At 40.2% G+C, this 21,474-nt stretch overlaps 1 protein-coding gene across 11 annotated transcripts in view; it reads right to left on the bottom strand.

The window, feature by feature from the left end:
* Positions 1-3,682: 3,682 nt before the first annotated feature.
* The window catches only part of WDR47 (WD repeat domain 47), a 70,087-nt gene continuing 52,295 nt past the window's right edge, over positions 3,683-21,474 (bottom strand). For 10 of the 11 annotated variants that reach the window (XM_085023759.1, XM_085023754.1, XM_001926649.8 and 7 more), the window contains 7 exons: positions 19,675-19,753; positions 17,344-17,501; positions 13,460-13,629; positions 12,751-12,921; positions 11,700-11,831; positions 7,023-7,241; positions 3,683-5,034 (listed from right to left, as the gene is read on the bottom strand). In XM_085023759.1, the coding sequence (XP_084879885.1) occupies positions 4,892-5,034; positions 7,023-7,241; positions 11,700-11,831; positions 12,751-12,921; positions 13,460-13,629; positions 17,344-17,501; positions 19,675-19,753 (1,072 nt within the window). In that variant the 3' untranslated portion in view covers positions 3,683-4,891. Of the gene's footprint in view, positions 5,035-7,022; positions 7,242-11,699; positions 11,832-12,750; positions 12,922-13,459; positions 13,630-17,343; positions 17,502-19,674; positions 19,754-21,063; positions 21,404-21,474 lie in introns of those variants that run through there. The other variant, XR_014844589.1, reaches the window with a different exon arrangement.

Below are 21,474 nucleotides of genomic sequence, written 5' to 3'. Positions count from 1 at the left end.
ATCCTCATCAGCTGAACTCTGCAGGTGAAATCTTACAGGGAAGACAAACACATAAAAGGAGTACGAAACGTATTTTCTTAGTATCAGTTTATTTTATAAGTTTTCGAATGTGTAACATTTGCAAAAAAAAAAAAGCCCAGAAATCTATTTGGAGTATTTTTTGGAGAATTTTTTAAATGGGGTTGAGTGATAATGGTATCCTATAGTATTGAGTACTGGGGGGGGCGGAGGAGCGCACACTGCGTGGTCGTTGGAAGTAGTAAGTTTCCTTTTGATTTTTATCTTTACGTACTGGCCTTGCAAGCTTAGAAAATTCTCCAAAGAGGAAATGAGTTTTACACACTAGGAGAAAATAAAAGGTGTACGCAAAAGTTACTGGAATCAAATTTAAAAGTATATAAAGCAGTGCACTTGAGTGTGCATGTTGCTTATTACAGTTTTTAAAAATTAAAATACAAGGAGTTCCCGTCGTGGCCCAGCGGAAACGAATCCGACAAGGAACCATGAGGTTGCAGGTTCAGTCCCTGGCCTCGCTCAGTGAGTTAAGGATCCGACGTTTTAGTGAGTTGTGGTGTAGGTCGCAGACGCGGCTCGGATCCTACGTTGTTGTGGCTGTGGCTGTGGCTGCCATCTGTAGCTCCGATTAGACCCCTAGCCTGGGAACCTCCCTATGCCGTGAGTGCGGCCCTAAAAAGCGAAAAAAAAAAAAAAAAAAAAAAAAAAAGAAAAGAAAAAAGAAAATACACCTGACATAAAATTTACCATCTTACCGTTTTCAGTGTAGAGTTCATTAAGTATATTAATATCGTTGTGCAATCATCACCACTATGCATCTCCATGAATCTTTTCATCCTGCAAAACTGAAACTCTATGTACCTTAAATAATTCATCATTTCCTTTCTGCCCCCAGCCACTGGCAACGGCCATAGACGCTTTGTATCTCTATGAATTTGTCTACTCTAGGTAACTCATGTAAGTGGAATCATACAAAATTGGTCTTTTTTGTGACTGACATTTCATTTAGCATAATATCCTTAAGGATCATCCATGTTGTAACACATATCAAAATTTCCTTCCTTTTTAAAGGCTGAATGATGCTCCATTGTATTATACACCACGGTTTATCAGTTTGTCTGTTGGACTCCAGTTGCTTGTACCTTTTGGCTATTATAAGGCTGCTGTGAACATCAGTGTACAAATACTCTTTGAGACCCTGATTTCAATTATTTTGAGCATATGTACCTAAAAGTGGGATTGCTGGGTCAAATGTAATTCCATTTTTGGTTTTTTAAGGGATCACCATACTGTTTTCCGCAATGGCTGTACTATGTGATATTCCAACCAACAGTACATAGAAGTTCCAATTTCTCCGCATCCTTGCCAACACTTTTTTTTTGACAGCAGCCATCCTATTGAATGTGAGGTGATATCTCTCTTTGTGGTTTTTAATTGTATTTCCCTAATGATTAGTGATACTGAGCATTTTTCAAGTGCTTATTGACCACCTGTCTCTCTTCTTGGGAGCTATGACGATTGAAGTCCTTTGCCCATTTTTTTTTTTCTTTCTTGGCTGCCCTGCAGCATATGGAGTTCCCCAGCCAGGGATCAGATCCGAGTTGCAGCCTTTGCCGCAGCTGCAGTAATGCTGGATCCTTTTTTTTTTTTTTTTTTCCTATTTCTTGGGCTGCTTCCGCGGCTTATGGAGATTCCCAGGCTAGGGGTCCAGTCGGAGCTGTAGCCGCCAGCCTACGCCAGAGCCACAGCAACGCGGGATCCGAGCCGCGTCTGCAACCTCCTACACCACAGCTCACGGCAACGCCGGATCCTTAACCCACTGAGCAAGGGCAGGGACCGAACCCGCAACCTCATGGTTCCTAGTCGGATTTGTCAACCACTGCCCCACGACGGGAATTCCCTCTTTTTTTTTTTTTTTTTTTTTTTAAGTGCTGGATCCTTTAACCCACTTTACCAGGCCAGGAATCTAACCTGCGTCCTGGCGCTGCAGAGGCACCGTGGATCTGGTTGCTCGACAGCAGGAACACCGTCTGCCCATTTTTTTAGTTTTTTTTTTTGGTGGTTGTTGAGCTGTAGGAGTTATTTATATAGTCTGTATATTAACCCTTTATCAGACATGATTTGCAAGTATTTTCTCTGATTTCATGGGTTGCCTCTTCACTGTTAGGTCCTTTGGCTTATTATAATTTAAAAAAAAATTAATGAAACTTGAATCACACCACTGATCATCCACCAGGAAGTCAAGAACTTCTGTACCACCCTCCCATCCCCACTTTCCTTCCTGGAACTCCCAACTGAGGATTCAGAGAATGTAGATACTTCAGTTTTCTTGTTTTCTCATATATGTGAACCTCTAGGAATCTCTTCACCTCCATGCAGAAGAACATATGTAACCAGATGGTTAGGAAATAAGATAATTTCTAGTGCTTATTACCTAATGCCCTGCAAAGTGAAAATCAATACCCAATAAATATATAGGAGGATCTTAACATTTTCTCCCTGGCAGTGATGGAGGTAGAATATATAATTTTTTTATGAATACCTTTTCATCATAAAGTTGATCTGGTCTACATCAAGAAACTGCTTTTTCTTTTTTTTTCTTCTGGTTTTAAACTTAACATGGAGTTCTCTTATGGGGCAGTGCGTTAAGGATTCAGTGTTGTTACTGCAGTGGCTGGGGTTGCTGCTGTGACTCAGGTTTGATCCCTGACCTGGGAACTTCCACATGATTCAGGTATGGCCAAAAAGTAAAAAAATATAAAAACTGAACACTAATGATCAGTTATAATACCTAAAATGTGTAAAACTCAGTCTGAAAGTAAATTAAAGAGACTGTGTGTGGCCTGTTTTCAGCAGAATTCCCTTCTGCATGCCTGAGAGGTAGAAAAACTGTACTACAGAATATGCACAAGCTAATCAGATTTCATTTATTTCTGAAGTATTCATCATCTTTGTAGTGTTAGGATTTATACATTTTGCAGGGTTTTTTGTTTTGTTTTGTCTTTGTTTTTTTGCTTCTTAAGGCCACACCCATGGCATATGGAAGTTCCCAGGCTAGGGTTTGAATTGGAGCTACAGCTGCCAGCCTATACCACAGCCACAGCAACTCAGGATCTGAGCTGTGCCTGTGACCTACACCATAGCTCGTGGCAATGCAAGATCCCCGACTCACTGATGGAGGCCAGGGATCAAACCCACATCCTCATGGATACTAATTGAATTAGTTTCTGCTGCACCACAATAGGAACTCTTGCTGGGCTTTTATTAATCAACTTTCACAATGTAATCAGAACAGAAAATTCTCTAGATATTGAATGATAATTCTCTAGATATTGAATAATAATAATTCTCTAGATACTTAATTTACACAAATACAGTTGCCAAGGGTTAAAATGTAAGTTAGAAGAAATTTACAAAGAAACTTAGGAGGGAGTTCCCTGGTGACTCAGTGGGTTAAGAATCCAGTATTGTCCCTGCTGCGGCTTGGATCTGATCCCTGGCCCAGGAACTCCCACCTGCCACAAGTGCAGCAAAAAAAAAAGAATAATAAAAAAGAAACTTAAGAAACTGATTGTGGGGTTTACCACTGGACCATACTACTGCCAAAGAAGCAAGGAAAAAACAACTTTCTAAACTGGAAACCACAAACACCAAGGAACAGGAACAGTTTTAGGTGTCAAGAGGTCTTTATTGAGATAAGAGCACAGATACACTTCTAACACCCTTTCCACTTGTATACAATAGATTAAAAATGTTACATACAGTGCACAGACAGTTCAATAATTAACCAACTCAACTGCATTTGAAATAAATAAAATAGCCTATTTAATAATTTAAAGTAAAATTACTGTACAATATGAAAATAAAGATACATAAATGTTAGGATCTACAATGCCATAGAAGTAAAATCATTCTTTTGCATTACACAAAACAGTGCAAGAAAAAAATCCAAATAAGCTTTTGGAGTGCAAAGTTTAAATTTCCCATTTTAAATTATCATGCAGACATAGCATTTCAAGCCATGCTATAGTCTATGGCAAAGTTTTTAATTTTTAAGAGGAAAAGAATGCTAGCCGGTAAATTTACTGTACCATCAGGTGTTGCATCACATAACGCTGCTGTTCTGCCTACAGTACAGTTTAGAAGGGAGGTATCTTGTTGCATTCAAAAAATTGAAATTAACAAGTTTCTGAAGCAAACACATTTACCTTTTAAGCATGAAATAAAACCATGTGACAAAATAGTAATTATATCCCTGGGTTTAAGGGGAAAAAAAAAAAAAAGGCCTATAACCACCTAATGAACTAAGAAGCAGTTTTCCATCCATTTTAAACTCCATAATGATCCTTAGTTAAAACAACAGTGTCACTCTGGAGAGACATAAAATTCTGACCTCTAGCTGACAAGTGATGCAATATCATGGGATCGTGAGAAAAACAAAAGTAATTTCTGAATACCTATGTTTAATCTGTGTAGAACTTGGTTGTGTTACATGTAATAATATGCTTAAAGTATACTTCAGTTTCCATGTGTATATAAAACTGTTACTTAGGCAAAGACCAAGGAATGCATTTAATACTAAACCGTGAAGAGCACGTCCACCTTGACTTAGAGGGCACAATGACAACGAGAGCTCTTCCCCAGACTCTGGCAACAAGACTACACACAGCAAGTCACAGCAGCACGAGCTCACGTGGAAGACTGAAAGCACTGCAGAATACCACCACCCAACAGCTCCTATGCAAAGGGTACATGGTAACAAGGGGCCTCCTCGTGCTAAGCCACGTTCCAGGTCAGTCCTCAAATTCGTTATGGTCACAACTCAGGAGTGTTAAGTCTCTGTGCTTTCACTGCCTAGACTGACATTGGCTGTACTCTATCCATTGTAAGTCCAGAGGGTTACAGTTCTGTCTGCAGAGGAGGACAGGAAGGAAAGATCCTGGGTGTGCCATCTGCACTGAATCACTTTGTCCTTGTGCTCCCCCACCACCATGATGGGAAGCTGTTTAGTGAGGTCTCCTGAAGTAAAGAAGAGACATACTGATTTACAACAGGAAATATGCACAGCTTTCCTTACTTTAGGACATGACAGTATAAAAAAGCCTCAACTACATTAATACAGTAAATTTAAAAGTTACGACTTTAAATTAATGAAGACCTAATTATGTCAGCAGTATCTGGTAACACCTAACACAGCAACATTCGACACAGCTGCCGTTCTCTGCTTGAAGCTCTCCCCGGATTCTCCGTGACTTCAGCACAACTACACCTCAGCCTCCTTTGCAGGTGGCCCTCCTCTTCCTGACTTCAAGTTTTGTCACCCCTTCACATTTCTAGTTCCTGTTATACTTTACTTCCTAGTGCCACGTCCCTGAAGCCATGCATTTACTTAGGAGTCACACACATTTCATCCCCAACCTTGACTACTCACCTGAGCTCCAGACTAGTTTACAAATAGCTATCTGACAGTTGAAGATAACCAGTTGACAAAACCAGTTGAACAAGTTGGCTACCAACTTGATTGTCTTGCCTGAAACTCTTTCTCTTCCTACCTACCTTCATCTCAATTAATGGCACCGTCTGCTACCTCGTGCCAAAAACCTAGGTATCAGCACTGATTCTTTTTTCCTTCACTCCCCGAATTTAATCCAGCAAATTAAAATACATCCCTAGCTTAGTCACTTCTTACACCTCCTCCTCTACAACTCCAGTCTAAGCTACCATCATCTCTCACCTGAATTGGTCTAACTGCCTCCTCACTATTTATACTTATAATGCATGCTCCCTATAACTCAAAATTATTTTTTTTAATTTCAGCCCATATCACTCCACTTTAAATCTCTTGAAGGTATGCTTTTTTTAAAATGCCTACAGGAGTTCCCATCGTGGCGCAGTGGTTAACGAACCCGACTAGGAACCATAAGGTTGCAGGTTCGATCCCTGGCCTTGCTCAGTGGGTCAGGATCTGGCGTTGCCGTGAGCTGTGGTGTAGGCTGCAGACGCGACTCAGATCCCAAGTTGCTGTGGCTGTGATGTAGGCTGGCAGCTACAGCTCTGATTGGACCCCTAGCCTGGGAGCCTCCATAGGCCGCGGGTGTGGCCCTAGAAAAGACCAAAAAAAGAAAAAAGTATTATCCACAGTGACCTATGATTCTATATGACCAAATTAAAAAAAATGATTTATAAAATAAATAAATACATAAATAAAATAAAATGCTTACAAAACCCTGCTTCTGATTTGTTCTCCTGTCTCTCTCTCCCTTGGTTCACTAAGTCCCAGCCACTCTGGCTTCCTGCAGTTTCATGAGCAAGCCAAACCCATTCCTGCCTCAGCACCTTGACCCTTACTGCGGTCCACTCCTAGGCTCCTGGCACGGCTTGTTGTTCTCATCATTCAGGTCTCTGTGCAGGTCCCAGGTGAGACGTGCTCTAGCCCATCTAGCACAGCCTTCCCTTCCCATCCCGTCACTTTCTCCTACCTTGTTAATGTTTTTTAACAGCACTTGCCAATACCTAAAACTACCTTGTTTACTGGTTTGCTTTTTATTGACCTTTAAAATGTATGCTCCTTCAGAAAGAAAGTTACTTGTCATTCATCTCTGTTCCTAGTTGGTACACAATAAATATCTGCTTAATAACCGTTTAAAAACAAAGCTAGACAGCGAAGATATACAGACTATACACTAAGTATTCCAGCAGGAGCATATAGGAATATGTACATACATAAACATTTACCATCATTGAACTCAGAATGATGCAGTATAATAAATGTTGATTCTTGAAAATATTTTAAAAACTTTTTAACAATAAAAATGAGGCAACTCACTCATTTTAATAATTTGCTACAATTTATCTCAATACATTACCAGCAATTTGCTCAGTAAATACTGTAAAACTAAAAGCTGAAAATGTTATATAGTCCATCCCACCAGATTAACATAAAAGAAAGATCCCAAACAGAAGAGGAGAGACTGAAAAAAAAAAGGAAAGAGGTCAATTTCCATCACCTTGTAGGTCTGTCACCTTTATTTTCATATCATAGGATCCTGTTAGCAGGTAGTGAGCTCCGGGAGAGAATCGAACAGAGCGAACATCACTGGAATGAGGGTGGTAACTCTGTACCATTCTTCCTCCTCTTATGTCATACAACATGCAGCTAGAATCTTCCTGTCCTGTGGCTAAGAGACGGCCACTGGGATCTACAGCGACAGATGCCACTGCACTGCCTGTATAGCAGGAGGAATGAACATTTCAATACGGAAAAACCAACAGAACTAAAATGCAATAGCTAATTATGTTCTCTGAACCATACACTGAAGATTTCAACTTATCAATACCGTTCAATTATGGAAAATTCAAATTAACAGTCAACCTATAAATATCTGCATCTAGGCAGGAGATGAAGCAAAATTCTGTAGAATGAGAAAGCTTTTTTTTTTTTCAGTGATTTGAGAGAAGCCACTGGAGCAGCATAATCTATAGTGCAATGGATAAGCCATTTTTTCCTAATGCAGCTTTTCACTGCTGGGTAAGTGTCCAGAAATTCTCCCACACCAAGCCCTGAGTCTAGCTGGGGGAACAAAAAATTAAATAACAAAATATGTTTTAGTGCACAGTGTAGGAAACGTCTCCAAGCAACAATGATTAACTGCCAACAGGAAATGAACAGACTTATTATTAAGCCGAGTCCATAGGCTGGACCCTTAACTCTAGGCCATGAAATAATGCCTCCAAAGGGTTGAAAAATGGTTATCAGGGGACAAAAAAATCCTCAACATTAACAATGGTTTATAACCCTTCAAAGCTCAGCCCTACCCAACAAACATCTTATTCCTTAGTATATAATTTTTCTTGTTAGGAAAAAAATTAATTTTGTTTTTATCTTAGGAGAAGTAATAATGAAAATATGGTTGAAGAAGACTGCTCTAGACCAAAGTGGTCTGGGAAGACCTCAAAGAAAAAAGGGACACAAGTTAGATCCTGAAAGACAGTAAACAGCATAAGTAAAAGAGAATTTCATGTGTTTATATGTATTACACACGATGTAACTGAATATAATCTTTGCTTGAATTTTTGATAAGAGAAACGAAGAGGGCTATCAGGAAGAATTAACACAAGAACATGTTTAAAGGAAAAGGATAAAAATGTCTAAGGATAAATAGCTTAGTCTGGCCTGGAGTTACTTGATTTAACAAGTCAACATAAAAAGAAGCTTGTAGCTGAGACAAGGCTGATTAGGGCCAAACCACCAAGCATTTTGAGAGCCAAACTCAGCATACGAGCTTGTTCTTGTACACAGTGCAACATCACTGCAGGTTCCAAGCAAGAGAATTACATGACCCAAGGAGTACTTTGGGAAGATTATTCTATGTGAAATGTGTGTCAAATTAAGATGAGGAGTTCTTGGAGTTCCCGTTGTGGCTCAGCAGGTTAAAAACCCAACATGGTGTTCACTCAGTGGGCGAGGATCTAGTGCTGCCGAAAGCTGCAGTGTAGGTCACAGATTGTGGCTCGGATCCGGCTCGACCCCTGGCATAGGAACTTCCATGTGACACAAGCGCGGCCATAAAAAGAAAAAAAAATTAATTGGACAGATAACAGAAGGGAAACCACTGGAAGACAAGACAGAATAAAAGAATAATGAGAGAATAAGGGCCTAAATGATGACACATAGGCAGATTTCAGGTTACAAAACTGAATAAAGATTCTATAGTCTTGGCAATTAACTGCCTGGATAGGGGCAAAAAAAAGTAAAAATATGAGTCTTAGATTTCAAATCTAGGTACATGAGGAAATGAGAGGACCATTATTAAAAACAGAGAAATGGGAAGAGCTGTTTTTCAAGGGAAATACAATGAGTTAGCTTTATAAGTGCAAAGTTTATGGTGCCAGCAGAAACCCAGGTTCATTTATTCAACAAAGTTATTAAATCACTACTTCCTTGGGCTAGACACTATGGTAGGTGCCAAATCTACTCTGAGAAATAAAAGATATGACTGCTGCCTTTGTGAAACTTAAAAATCTACTGGAAACCAAAAATCAAAAAATATATAATTTTAAATAGTGATGAGAGGTGTGAAGGAAATAAATGGAGTTCAAAGACAGAAAATAGTGGTAAGGTCCCAATGAAAGCCAAGAAGACCTTTCTGGCAAGGTGCTAGTAGCTAAGACCTAAACATCAGAAGGATCTGACCAGGAGAAGACAAGTGGAAGAACAGTTCAGGTCAAAGAAGTAACATGAATTCACTGGAAGTGGGAAGAGTTTGGCACATTCCGGCCACTGAAAGGAAAGAAGCGAATGATCTGAATTGAGACTGGAAGGGCACACGAGGCCAGACTGCAGGCCCTCACAGGCCCTGGTGCAGAGTGTGCACTTTAACCTGAGAGCAATGAGGAGTCACCAAGTGCTGTAAGCAAGGTGTAATGTTCACTGGCTACCGTGTGACCACAGACTGAGGGGGCAAAGTGGAAGTGCAGATAGAGTAGAAAGCTCTTGAGTGGCTGGGTTGAGAGGGGGTGGTGGTTTATCCTAGAGTGGTCATAATAGACAAAAAGTAGTAACTGGATTTTAGACAGATTCTGAGGGCTAAAACAATAGGATTTTCATGTAGATTGTGTATGGAAGAAAGGAGAGAAGGATCCAGGGAGACTTAGGGTTTCCGGCATGAACAGTGGGTAAGTGGCACCACTTAGGTGAAGAGATCTGGGGCAGTTTTGTTTGATGGAAGAGGTCATGATTCAACAACTTATTTTTATTTTTATTTTTTTGTCTTTTTTTGCTATTTCTTTGGGCCGCTCCCGCGGCATATGGAGGTTCCCAGGCTAGGGGTCTAATCGGAGCTGTAGCTACTGGCCTACGCCAGAGCCACAGCAACGCGGGATCCGAGCCACATCTGCAACCTACACCACAGCTCACGGCAACGCCAGATCGTTAACCCACTGAGCAAGGGCAGGGACCAAACCCGAAACCTCATGGTTCCTAGTCGGATTCGTCAACCATTGCGCTACGACGGGAACTCCAGCAACTTATTAAAGACATGTTAAGTTGAAGATATTCTGTAAGATCTCCAAAAGCAGAGGTCAAGTAGGTGAGTCAGACACAAGAGCCTGGGGGAGTTCTCTGGTAGCTCAGCAGGTTAGGATCTGGCGTTGTCAATGCTGTGGCTCAGGTCACTGCTGTGGTGTGGGTTCAATTCCAGGCCCTGGAACTTCTGCATGCTGTGGGCATGGCCAAAAGAAAAAAGAAAAAGAAATATGAGCCTGGCACACAGAAGAGGAATGGGCTACAGAAAAAAACTGAAGGTCTGTCAGCATATGAGTTATACTCAAAGCCAGTACTCCTCTAGAGAAAGAAAGGAAACAAAATCTTGTGCTCCAGGGAATGCCAAAATTTAGAGGTTGAGTGGAAGAGGAAGAGCCAGCAAAGGAATAGTTATCCAAAAAGGAAAAAGAGGAGTTGAAAGTTCAAAAGAAAAGACGAAGAGGTTGACTTGCATGCCACCAGGATCTCAAGGGAACTGAGGATTCAGAAGCGATGTGACAACCTGAAGACTGCTGGTGATCCTGTAAAAGGCAGCTCTTGGGAGAGTGGTCACGGCAGGAGAAGCAGGTTGGATCCCTGGGATGAAGGAATAGTTCAAGACTAGGGGTGAGGAAATGGGCAACAGCATAGGTGGGCAAGGCTTTTTAGTTATCTGGGTAAGAAAGGGAGCAAGAAATTAGGGTGAGAGTGGGGAAGGGGAATAAGGAGGTTAACAGGAAGTTTGAGATGTGGCCAATTCTGTAAAATTTTTGTAAATATATGTTACAGAAAGAGATTCACTAGAGGAGGAGACATTAATGTTGCAAGAGAGAGAGAACTAAAAACTGAAGTCTGTGAAAGGGAGAGAAAGAGGCTGAAAATAATTTAGACAACTAGGGGAGAGTTTGGAGATAAATTCATGCTAAGTGTATAGAAACTAAGCAAACGAAAACTAGCAAACTATACATACTTATAGAATATTTCTAGAAGAATAAATTAAAAACTGGTTCCTTGGGGAAAGACACCAGGAAACAGACTGGAAAGAAAATGGTTTACACCCTTTTGCTCAACCTCAATTTTGGCCTTAAGCATGCATTTTAAAAAATGTTTTTTAAAGGTCTGAGTTCTAAGATGACACTGCTAACAGAATAATTAGTACATCACACTTCATCTCCCTGGGCCTCAGTTTCCTCAGCCGAATATTTTTCTTCTTCTTGGGCCAGGGATCAAATCAGAGCTGCAGCTGCCAGCCTACACCAGAGCCATAGCAACACTGGATTAGAGCTGCATCCATGACCTGCGCTACAGCGTGTGGTAACACTGGATCCTTAACCTGCTGAGCAAGGCCAGGGATTGAACTCATACCCTCACAGGGAACAACACTGGGTCCTGCTGAGCCACAATGGGAACTCCAATTGAGTATTATTTTTAAAAATAAAGCAGCAGATGAAAGCATTTTGTAAGATTTAAAGTAATCAATAAAATTTGTTTTACATTGTTTCTAATTTTTTTGTTTTTTGCTTTTTTATGATTTTTATTTTTTCCATTATAGTTGAATTACAGTGTCTATTTTTTTTAACATGTATTGTAGGGGTGAAGCAGCAGGTGCAATTTATAAAGTTTCTTGCTCATAAAAATTTATTTAGATTCCAGAAAAACCTACCAGTTCCATGGAATGTTGTGCCAACAACACGAACACAGCTTGGTACTCGAAGATCCCAGAACCTAACAGTCTTATCTTGGGAACCAGATGCAATCATCCAGCCACTCCAAGTATAAAGTGCTAAAATATGCCCTATAAAAGATCATATGCTCAGTTATTACTGTGAAAAGTATTTTTCTGTAACACATTCAAAGCTAAGTCCTCTTTCTTTTTTTTTTTTTTTTTTTTTGGTCTTTTTAGGGCAGCACCTGTGACATATGAAATTTCCCAGGATAGGGGTCAAATCAGAGCTACAGCTGCCGGCTACACCACAGCCACAGCAATGCAGGATCCTTAACCCACTGAGCAAGGCCAGGGATTGAACCCGTGTCCTCATGGATACCAGTTGGGTTCATTACTGCTGAGCTACGACAGGAACTCCTAAGTACTCCTTATTGTTGGGCATGTTTAATCTAGTTATTCAAATATTGTGTGGTAGAGATTTTCCACATATATCAAATATACTGGCAATTTAAAAAAAATTAAAGTTCAGTAGAACGAACATCAAAACTACACTATACAAACAATCTTTTTGGCAAGTCAATATTTTAGGACATCGTAATACTGAAAATATCATCATTGGAAAATTATAGCAAATCTTCCACAGAGGAAGGACAGGACTATGGGATCAGATCACCAGCTTTGAGAAGGAGAGACTTAGAGTCATACATCAGTTCCGGATGTTTAGCAGTAAGGTAATGGGCTAGTCATTTGGCCTTTTCAGGCTTTGCTTTTTTTCATGTATAAGATGGAGAATAGAATTTATGGCCTCAAAAGGTTGTTGTGAGGATTAAATTAAGGAATTAGGTGTAGAAGTAAAGGATTTATCAGCACATAGGAAATTGTTAGCTATCATCACTGTGCTGTTATCCAAAGTTCACAATTTAGATTTTTGAAATAAAAATTTCCTGTCCTAAAGAAATCCTTTTTGATGCAAGTATGAAAATGCAGAGCTGGGGAAAGCACAGGATGACCAAAAAGAAGGGCAGCACCTGAGACTGATCGCACATACCGGTATGTCCACTCAGAGCGTGAAGGCCCTGTCCTCTTTGACAGTCAGTTGTATAAATGTTACAGTCCCCTGCTCCGGCACTTATCAGAATAGCTCCACCACTTTCTGGGCCTTCCATAAATGCCAAGTCTCTAATCGTCCCATCATGCATACTAAATTCCAGATCTGGTCCTGAAACAGCAATAAGAATTTTAAAAAAAGACGCTGCTCAACTTACTGTGCTAACTTGAGATTGCTAAACTGCCTCCAAAACTGACCAAGAGTAATGGTAGAAAGGTATGGTTTATATTTTCATTTTGGGGTTGACAGAACAAGCAATTTCATTTTACTGAATAAAAACTTTCAAGAAATCAAAATACTGACTCAGTTATCATCAGCACTGAAACATTCTTGGCTTTTACCCCAAAAGAAAATGAAAGAGAAAACAGGTACTCCTTGGAAAAGATTCACTAATACAACTGTGGAAGCTAAAAGTTAAGTCTTCTGATAACCATAATTTTCTGAGGATTAGACACCACCTGACCACTTGTAAGCACTTAATAAAAAAGAACAATGCCTCACGAATGCAAGCAAGCAATTTGTAAAAAAAAAGTTCTTAGAGCTATATTCTTGGATTTTACTAAAAACAATACAGAGCTGTATCAGAGATACACACACTGGGAAACAAAGAACACACTGGCAAGCTACTGCTTCCATACTCGGCCCCTACCTGTTGCATTACAAGTCTCTGCATTGAAAGGCAGCACTTTGACGTATTTGTCATTTGATCCTGTCGCTAGTAACTGTCCACAAGGACTCCAGGCCACACAGTAGATGGATCCTTTGTGATGTTTATTCCTTTTAAAACGTACCACTGGTTGCTTAGGGATGTCGTGTGCACTAAGAAGAAAAATTGTAAGAAATATTTCAATTTCTTGCTTACTAAAGGTAATTAATGTGATGTTCTATATTATGGTTGGTTGCTCTTGAGGGAGGGAACAAAAGGAGTATCAGACAACATGTTAATAACAATAGTCCATATCTTAGAAGGAATACATTTAAAGCCTATTTAAAATCCAAAAGTCAAATTGTTAACCACTGTTATATTAATCTTAACTCTTACTATAGACCACATTGGGCACAGGATTTTTTTTTTTTTTTTGCTCTTTAGGGCTGCACTAGCAGCACATGGAGATTCCTAGGCTAGGGGTCGAATAGGAGCTGTTGCTGCCAGCCTACACCACAGCCACAGCAATGCCAGATCCGAGCCACATCTGTGACCTACACCACAGCTCATGGCAAAGCTGGATCCTTAACCCACTGAGCGAGGTCAGGGAGCGAACCTGTGTCCTCATGGATGCTAGTCTGATTAGTTTCTGCTGCGCCACAATGGGAACTCCAGGAACAAGATATTTTTTAAAAGTCTTCATTTCATATATTTTTCACGGATCTTAACTCGGAAACACAAAAGAATTTTTAAAAGAGCTAAGAATGCTTCCAAATTCAAAAGGTTCATACATAGAGGCTAAACAATATGTTCCCAATGAATCACTGAAGAAATCAGAGGAAATTTCTGAAAATTCCTAGAGAAAAATGAAAATGAAAACACGATGATCCAAAACCAACAGGACTCAGCAAAAGCAGTTTTAAGAGGGAAGTTTATAGCAACACAGTCTTACCTCAGGAAACAAGAAAAATCTCAAAATGTTCAATAAACGTTTATCAAACATATAACATGAGCAACTGCCTGGAGCCAGGTGAAGCCAAAGAATAGACAAAAAATAAAAGCATCAAGCACTCTGTCCAGTGAGTTGAATTAGCATCTGGCAGAGGTAGATGTTTCACGTCTACGCACATACAGTAAAGCATGTATAAACGCTCTGGTCTAGTCCAGAATTAAGTACTAGGCTGTAAGGGACAGGGAGAACTATTACAGAAAAAGATGAAGGCAAGAGAACTGCTTCAGCGAAGATAAAATACAGTAGGGAGAGGAGTTTCCGTCGTGGCTCAGTGCTTAACGAATCTGACTAGGAACCATGAGGTTGCGGGTTCGATCCCTGGCCTCAATCAGTGGGTTAAGGATCTGGCGTTGCAGTGAGCTGTGGTGTAGGTCACAGACATGGCTCGGATCCCGAGTTGCTGTGGCTCTGGCATAGGCTTGTGGCTATAGCTCTGATTGGACTCCTAGCCTGGGAACCTCCATATGCTGAGGGTGCAGCCCTGGAAAAGACAAAATATATATATATATACAGGAGGGAGAGTACCAGGCAGCATGCAGCATGGAAGAGTCTGTGGGGCTGCAGCAGAGAAGCAGTGGTCCAGCTGCAGTGTGGGTAAATGACTTAAGCTTAAAAACAAAGACCTGGAGTTCCCATCGTGGCGCAGTGGTTAACGAATCTGACTAGGAACCATGAGGTTGCGGGTTCGATCCCTCGCTTCGCTCAGTGGGTTAACGATCTGACGTTGCCGTGAGCTGTGGTGTAGGTAGCAGACCGGTTCGGATCCTGCGTTGCTGTGGCTCTGGTGTAGGCTGTGGCTACAGCTCCGATTAGACCCCTAGCCTGGGAACCTCCATATGCCACAGGAGTGGCCCTAGAAAAGTCAAAAAGATAAGCAGGGGACCTGTACAGATTGGCACACTGTTTGCATAGCTTGATACGTCCAGTTAAAATAAAAGAAAGAGGAACCTCATGGCCCCCAGGAGGTTTATGAGCGGTTGTTAGCAGAATATGCATCAGCAAGGAGAACGAGGTGCAAACCTAGGCACAACGTGTTGTCTCAGATAGGCATGCCCTTTGCAGAAGCACAAAGATGATCCTCTAGATGCTATGCATAGACAGCTAACGCTAAGCTTCCTCAATGCTAATGACTGTTAAATGCCTAAAGGTCAGAATAAAAGCTTAACCATCTACCAGCTATGTGACGTTTACAATAATAAAAGAACTTATTAAAATAATAAAAGAATTATATCCTGCACATACAACCCCCTCCACACTTGATATAATCCTAAAGAGCACAATAAAAGCAGTGTGGTTGCTTGAGGCAGTGCTCTTGGTCCCTGAGACCTTGAGCCCCCCCTTCCCACCTTTAATGAAGATAAATGTCTCTGTGTCTTGTTTTATGTTAACTTTTTTCTTAAGTTTCATAGCACCTGTTCTTCAAGCCCTCACCTGCTGAGCTGGTCTCAGAAATCAACTATAATAGGAAAAATAAAAATCTTAAAAAAAAAGAATGGGTAAGCAATGAGGTCCTACTGTATAGCACAGGGAACTTATACCCAGTCTGCTGGGATAGACCACGATGGAAGATAATACAAGAAAGGGAATGCACATATCTGTAGGACTGGGTCACTTTACTGTACGGCAGAAATTGGCACAACATTATAAATCAACTCTAAAAAATTTAAAAAATAGGAGTTCCCATCGTGGCTCAGAGGTTAAAGAATCCGGCTAGGAACCATGAGGTTTCAGGTTTGATCCCTGGCCTCGCTCAGAGGGTTAAGGATCCGGTGTTGCCATGAGCTGTGGAGTAGGTCACAGATGTGGCTCGGATCCCCCATTGCTGTGGCTCTGGTGTAGGCCAGAGGCTACAGCTCCAATTAGACCCCTAGCCGGAGAACTTCCATATGCCACCGGCGTGGCCCTAGAAAAGACCAAAAAAAAAAAAAAAACCTTAAAAAATAAAATTTAAAAAAAATAAATGGACAAAAAGAGTATCTAATCAAAGAGTAAAGCGTTCAAATTCAGTTCTCTGTGAAGTTATAGCTGTGGTATTTGCTTTCTTGTTAACTTTAAAGAATTACACTTAGTAGAGACGATCATATGCCCCTTTCTGATAACAAATGCCTTTAAAGATATATCCCTTATTTTCGAATCCCATAATCTGTTAAAACAAGAATATAAAATCATAGTTTAGTTCACCAAATGAAAACTGGATCTTTCGAGGTCAAAATGGTCAAATATGAGCAATTTCACTTAGTGTAACATAGCATTTCTTTGAAGCTATTAGATTAAAACATTTTTAATGTTCTCCAAGTCTATAAATAGCATTATTTTGTAATTTAACTAGTTTATAAAGATCTTTCAGATTAAGAGAATATTAACAAAAAACATAGAAATATAGAAAACTAGACTACCGAGTAAACAATGGCCTAATCAAAAACATTTTATAAAAGACAACTTATAAAGTTAATTGATGATTTGTATGTATATTTCCTAAGTATTGAAAATAAAAATGTAAAAGCTTAACAAAAGGAAAGGAGGAGTTCCCATTGTGGCTCAGCAATAACAAACCCAATTGGTGTCCAAGAGGAAGCGGGTTCGATCCCTGGCCTCGCTCAGTGGGTTAAGGATCTGGTGTTGCTGTGAGCTGTGGTGTAGGTCAAAGACAAGGCTCAGATCTGACATGGCTGTGGCTGAGGCGTAGGCTGGCAGCTACAGCTCCAATTCGAACCCTCGTCTGGGAGCTTCCATATGCTGCGGGTACGGCCCTAAAAAGATTTTAAAAAATAAATAAAATAAAAGGAAATAAAAGTTAAACACTACTGAATGGTAATTCTTAAAAAAGTCAGAGAGCTAAATTAAAAAACTAAAGCAAGAATGGCAGTATCCTTACCTTGGATCAATTACGTCTGGATAGGCACAAACTCTCAGAGTTTTTGAATTTGAACCAACAGCATATAAACCACCACCTGGATGAAATGCCACTGCTCTGACAGCTTGTGTGTCTTCTAGGGTATTAATACAAACAAACTGCTTTTTTGATTTGTCATCCTATGGAAAGAATGAATATGAAAGTCAACCTTTAAAAAAATTTAATTTGAAAGAATTCATCTTCTTCCCATTTTAAACTCATTTGAACTGCAGTATTCACTTTACAATATTATGTTCACTTCCTACTATCACACATTCTTTTGAATGGCAAATCCAAATTAAGCCCAATTTTAAAATTTTTGCTACACATTGCTAAACTAAGCTCAAATAGCTCACAGACATTAAGTTTTTCTTCACTTACTAAAATAAAATATAAGAATATGCATTCCCATATTAAAGTCTCTATAACTGTCAAGGAAAAAAGCCCACATATACAGTTCTCACAAAACAAAAGAATATCATTCATATTTCTAAATGTAGGAAATATAAAACAATATTATTTAATCCATTTAGGGTAAAAGAAAAAGGTTGCCATTCTTTCCAGCAACAAACACTTTAATATTCCTAACTAAAATCGTAAAATACCCTTTCTTTTTTTGGTCACACCTGTGGTATATGGACACACTCGGGCCAGGGATCAAACCGAGCAGCAGCAGTGACCTGGGCCACTGCAGTGATAACATCGGATTTTTAACCTGCTGTGCCACAGGAGACGTCCATAAAATACCGTTTTAAAATTGTAAAAATGTCGTTCTCGTCGTGGCTCAGTGGAAACGAATCTGACTAGTATCCATAAGGACGCAGCTTTGATCCCTGGCCTCGCTCAGTAGGTTAAGGATCTGGTGTTTCCATCAGCTGTGGTGTAGATCGCAGACAAGGATTGGATCCCGCATTGCTGTGGTAAAGGCCAGCAGCTGCAGCTGTGATTCGACCCCTAGCCTGGGAACTTCCATATGCCACATGTACAGCCCTAAAAAAACAAACAAACAAACAAACAAAAACCAAAAAACCTTTAAAACTGTAAAAATGATTTTAATCAGAATATTTAGTTTCAGCCTCATTTTTATTTTACACTGTCAACCTGTTCACAGCCCTCTTCTGAGGAAGGGACTCTGAAGAAGCTCTGCATAAAAGCTCTGGGGACTCCTCCTGTTGGCATCATCTGAAACCATCCAGCTACCCTGACCAAGACTGGACCCTGGACCTGGAACGGGGCCCTGCAGGCTGGATGTGGTGCCTAACCTACCCTGTCTTTGGGTATAACCCTGACATTCAAACCCAAAAGGCAAATCACTAGAGCTCTGGCTGTACGCTAAGAGCTCTCAAACCCAGAGTGATTACATCAGTGAAAAGATTGTGCATCTCCCAGCCCAAACTGTCATGTACTCATGCAGCACCTCCTCACGAGGGAACAGGAGACAAACCCCATATATCACACTGTGTTTGCCCTACGGAACCAAATTGAATTCTTATATTACTCCTATGAATTTATTTGACTAGAAATACTACATTTTCCATTAATCCATATATGAGAAAGGTCACTATCAAATGAATAGCCTGGGTAGGGAGGACAAAAAGGGAGAAAGACTAACGGCTTAAATGGCCAACAGCACATTAATAATAATTACTAAGGGTTGCTTTAAAGCAGAATCAGCAAAGCCGCAATTAACTTATTGCTATTCTCCAGTGTATTTAATTTTCTAATTTGTTGTCATTTAAAAAATAGGTTTCATATAAAAATCTAACTTTCTAGCTGGAAACACTAGGCCAGCATATTTCTTTGTGAAAGGTATAAATATTCCTAGATGTTTATCACAAAAATAGTCAACTTTACTCCTTTATGTTACCAGTCTGGCCCCACAAGAACTTGAAATAATAATTTTGTTTATGAGGTTAAGCTTTGAATTAGAGAAAATAAGATACAGTGAAGGCGTATACTAGTTAGGGAAGGATATCTGGTTTCAACACGAAAAACAAATGCACTGGTGAGAAACCCAAAATAATATCTTAACTGGTTAATCACAGGGTTCGGAGAGGAGTGGCACAGCCCTAACTTATGTGCCCTGATCACCATTGGACCATTAATACGAATACTCTCAAACGTGATTTCTCAGGCAATGCCTCCACTTCACTCAGTGAAAGCTCTACTATCTTGAGATAACTAGCAGTATTATTACTAATACTAGTTATTAATAAGGACTACTTCTAAAAATGGTTTTTTAAATTGAGCATTTCTTGACAAGAGTTGCAAGTAAATATAAAAACAATGAAACCTTTTTCCCCAAAGTATTACCTCTTCCCCTCTTGATCTTGATAGACTCCCTGAAGAATCTCCAAGAGTTGGCTTAATGACTGAATGTTCAGATGATGAGCTGTTAGAACAGAAATTCAAGCAGAGTTTACTCTGAATATCAAAACAGAAACTAAATTGGATTTCCTGTCGTGGTTCAGCAGTTAACGAACACGACTAGCATCCATGAGGATGCGGGTTCAATCCCTGGCCTCGCTCAGCAGGTTAAGGCTCTGGTGTGCCGTGAGCTGTGTTATAGTTCAAAGACATGGCTCAGGTCTGGCATTGCTGTGGCTCTGGCGCAGGCCGGCAGCTACAGCTTGGATTGGACCCCTACCAGGGAACCTCCATATGCCTAGGGTGTAGCCCTAAAAAGACCAAAAAAAGACAAAAACAAAACAAAAACAGAAACTTAATTAATTTATCCCTTCAATCACTAATATTGCAGGGGGACAAATGAACCTCACTGATCCCAGTCTAAGTGACTTTATGGAACCATTTGTTAAGAGGCTCTAGACTTTATCACACAAAGCATAGCTGGTTGTAAGGAAGCAATGAGAGGCCTTTCGGGAAAAGAGATTAAGTCAAAGATCACAAATTTTATAGTGAGATGTAGAGTACCTTTCCTCTGCTGAGTTCCAGAATCCTGGTCGCTGGCTTAAATTCCACCCCAGGCAAGAACCTGGACTGTTCTTCAGAAAAATAATCTGGCCCAAGAGAAAAGACTAACAGAAACTTGACAGTTGAGGGTCCCACAATAAAACCATGTTTTTACTTAATGCTTTTGTGAGGCCAACAGGTAAACAGATGCATCCATAAATGCATCCCATCCTTCAATTGGTATTTTTTTAATGCTTCACTTTTACAAATAGCCCAATGCTTGAAGAAAGCTTCCTAAATAAAAACCAGAGCCTAAAACAAACAAGAAAAGGAAGGTGGAAGAAGGGAGGCAATTCAGGAAACAAAAGCTACAAAAACAAAATTAAAATCTTTAGAAATATAAGAGAAAATAATGAATCTAGGAAACAAGAAAAATATCTATTAAAAATTGTTTCCAAGGTAGTTCTGCTGTGGTGCACTGGGTTAGGAATCCGACTGCAGCAGCCCTGGTCGCTGTGGTTCAATCCACAGCCCAACGCAAAGGGTTAAAAAGATCTGGCGTTGCCACAGCTGCAGCGTAGGTCACAGCTGCAGCTCAAATTCAATCCCATATGGCCCAGGAACTTCCATATGCTGCAGGTGCAGCCATTAAAAAAAAAAAAAATGGAATTCCCAGGTGGCTCAGCAGGTTAAGGATCTGGCATTGTCACTGCTGTGGCTCAGGTCACCTCTATGGCTCTGATTCATTCCCCAGCCCGGAACTTCCACATGCCATGGGTGTGGCCAAAGGAATTTTTTTTTTTAAATAGATATTCAGAGAATAAGAAAGAGCTAAAAGAGTAAAAATGATAGCAGAAAAAAGTAATCAATAATAAACAGAGATGAAGAAACTGCTACATAAATATGTTTTCAATATTCCAGAACTTGAGAGTTCCCATTATGGCTCAGTGGGTTAAGAACAAAACCAGATAGTATCTATGGGGATTGGGGTTCAATCCCTGGCCTTGCTCAGTGGGTTAAGGATCTACCATTGCCACAAGCTGCAGCATAGGTCGCAGATGCGGCTCAAATCTGGTGTTGCTGCGGTGTGGGCTGGTGGCCATGGCTTGTGACTCGATCCCTAGCCTAGGAACTTCCATATGCCAAGGGTGTGGCCTTAAAAAAAAAAAAAATCCAGAATTTAAGTCTCCATCTTAAAAGAGC

The sequence above is a fragment of the Sus scrofa genome, chromosome 4 (assembly GCF_054392235.1).
Source record: "Sus scrofa isolate SSC_HxYL_T2T_F1_AM1 chromosome 4, Sscrofa_HxYL_maternal_Yorkshire_Landrace_v2.0, whole genome shotgun sequence".
Taxonomy (NCBI): Eukaryota; Metazoa; Chordata; class Mammalia; order Artiodactyla; family Suidae; genus Sus; species Sus scrofa.
The sequence above is the reverse complement of the archived record's forward strand: the minus strand, read 5'-3'. Positions and strand labels throughout refer to the sequence as shown.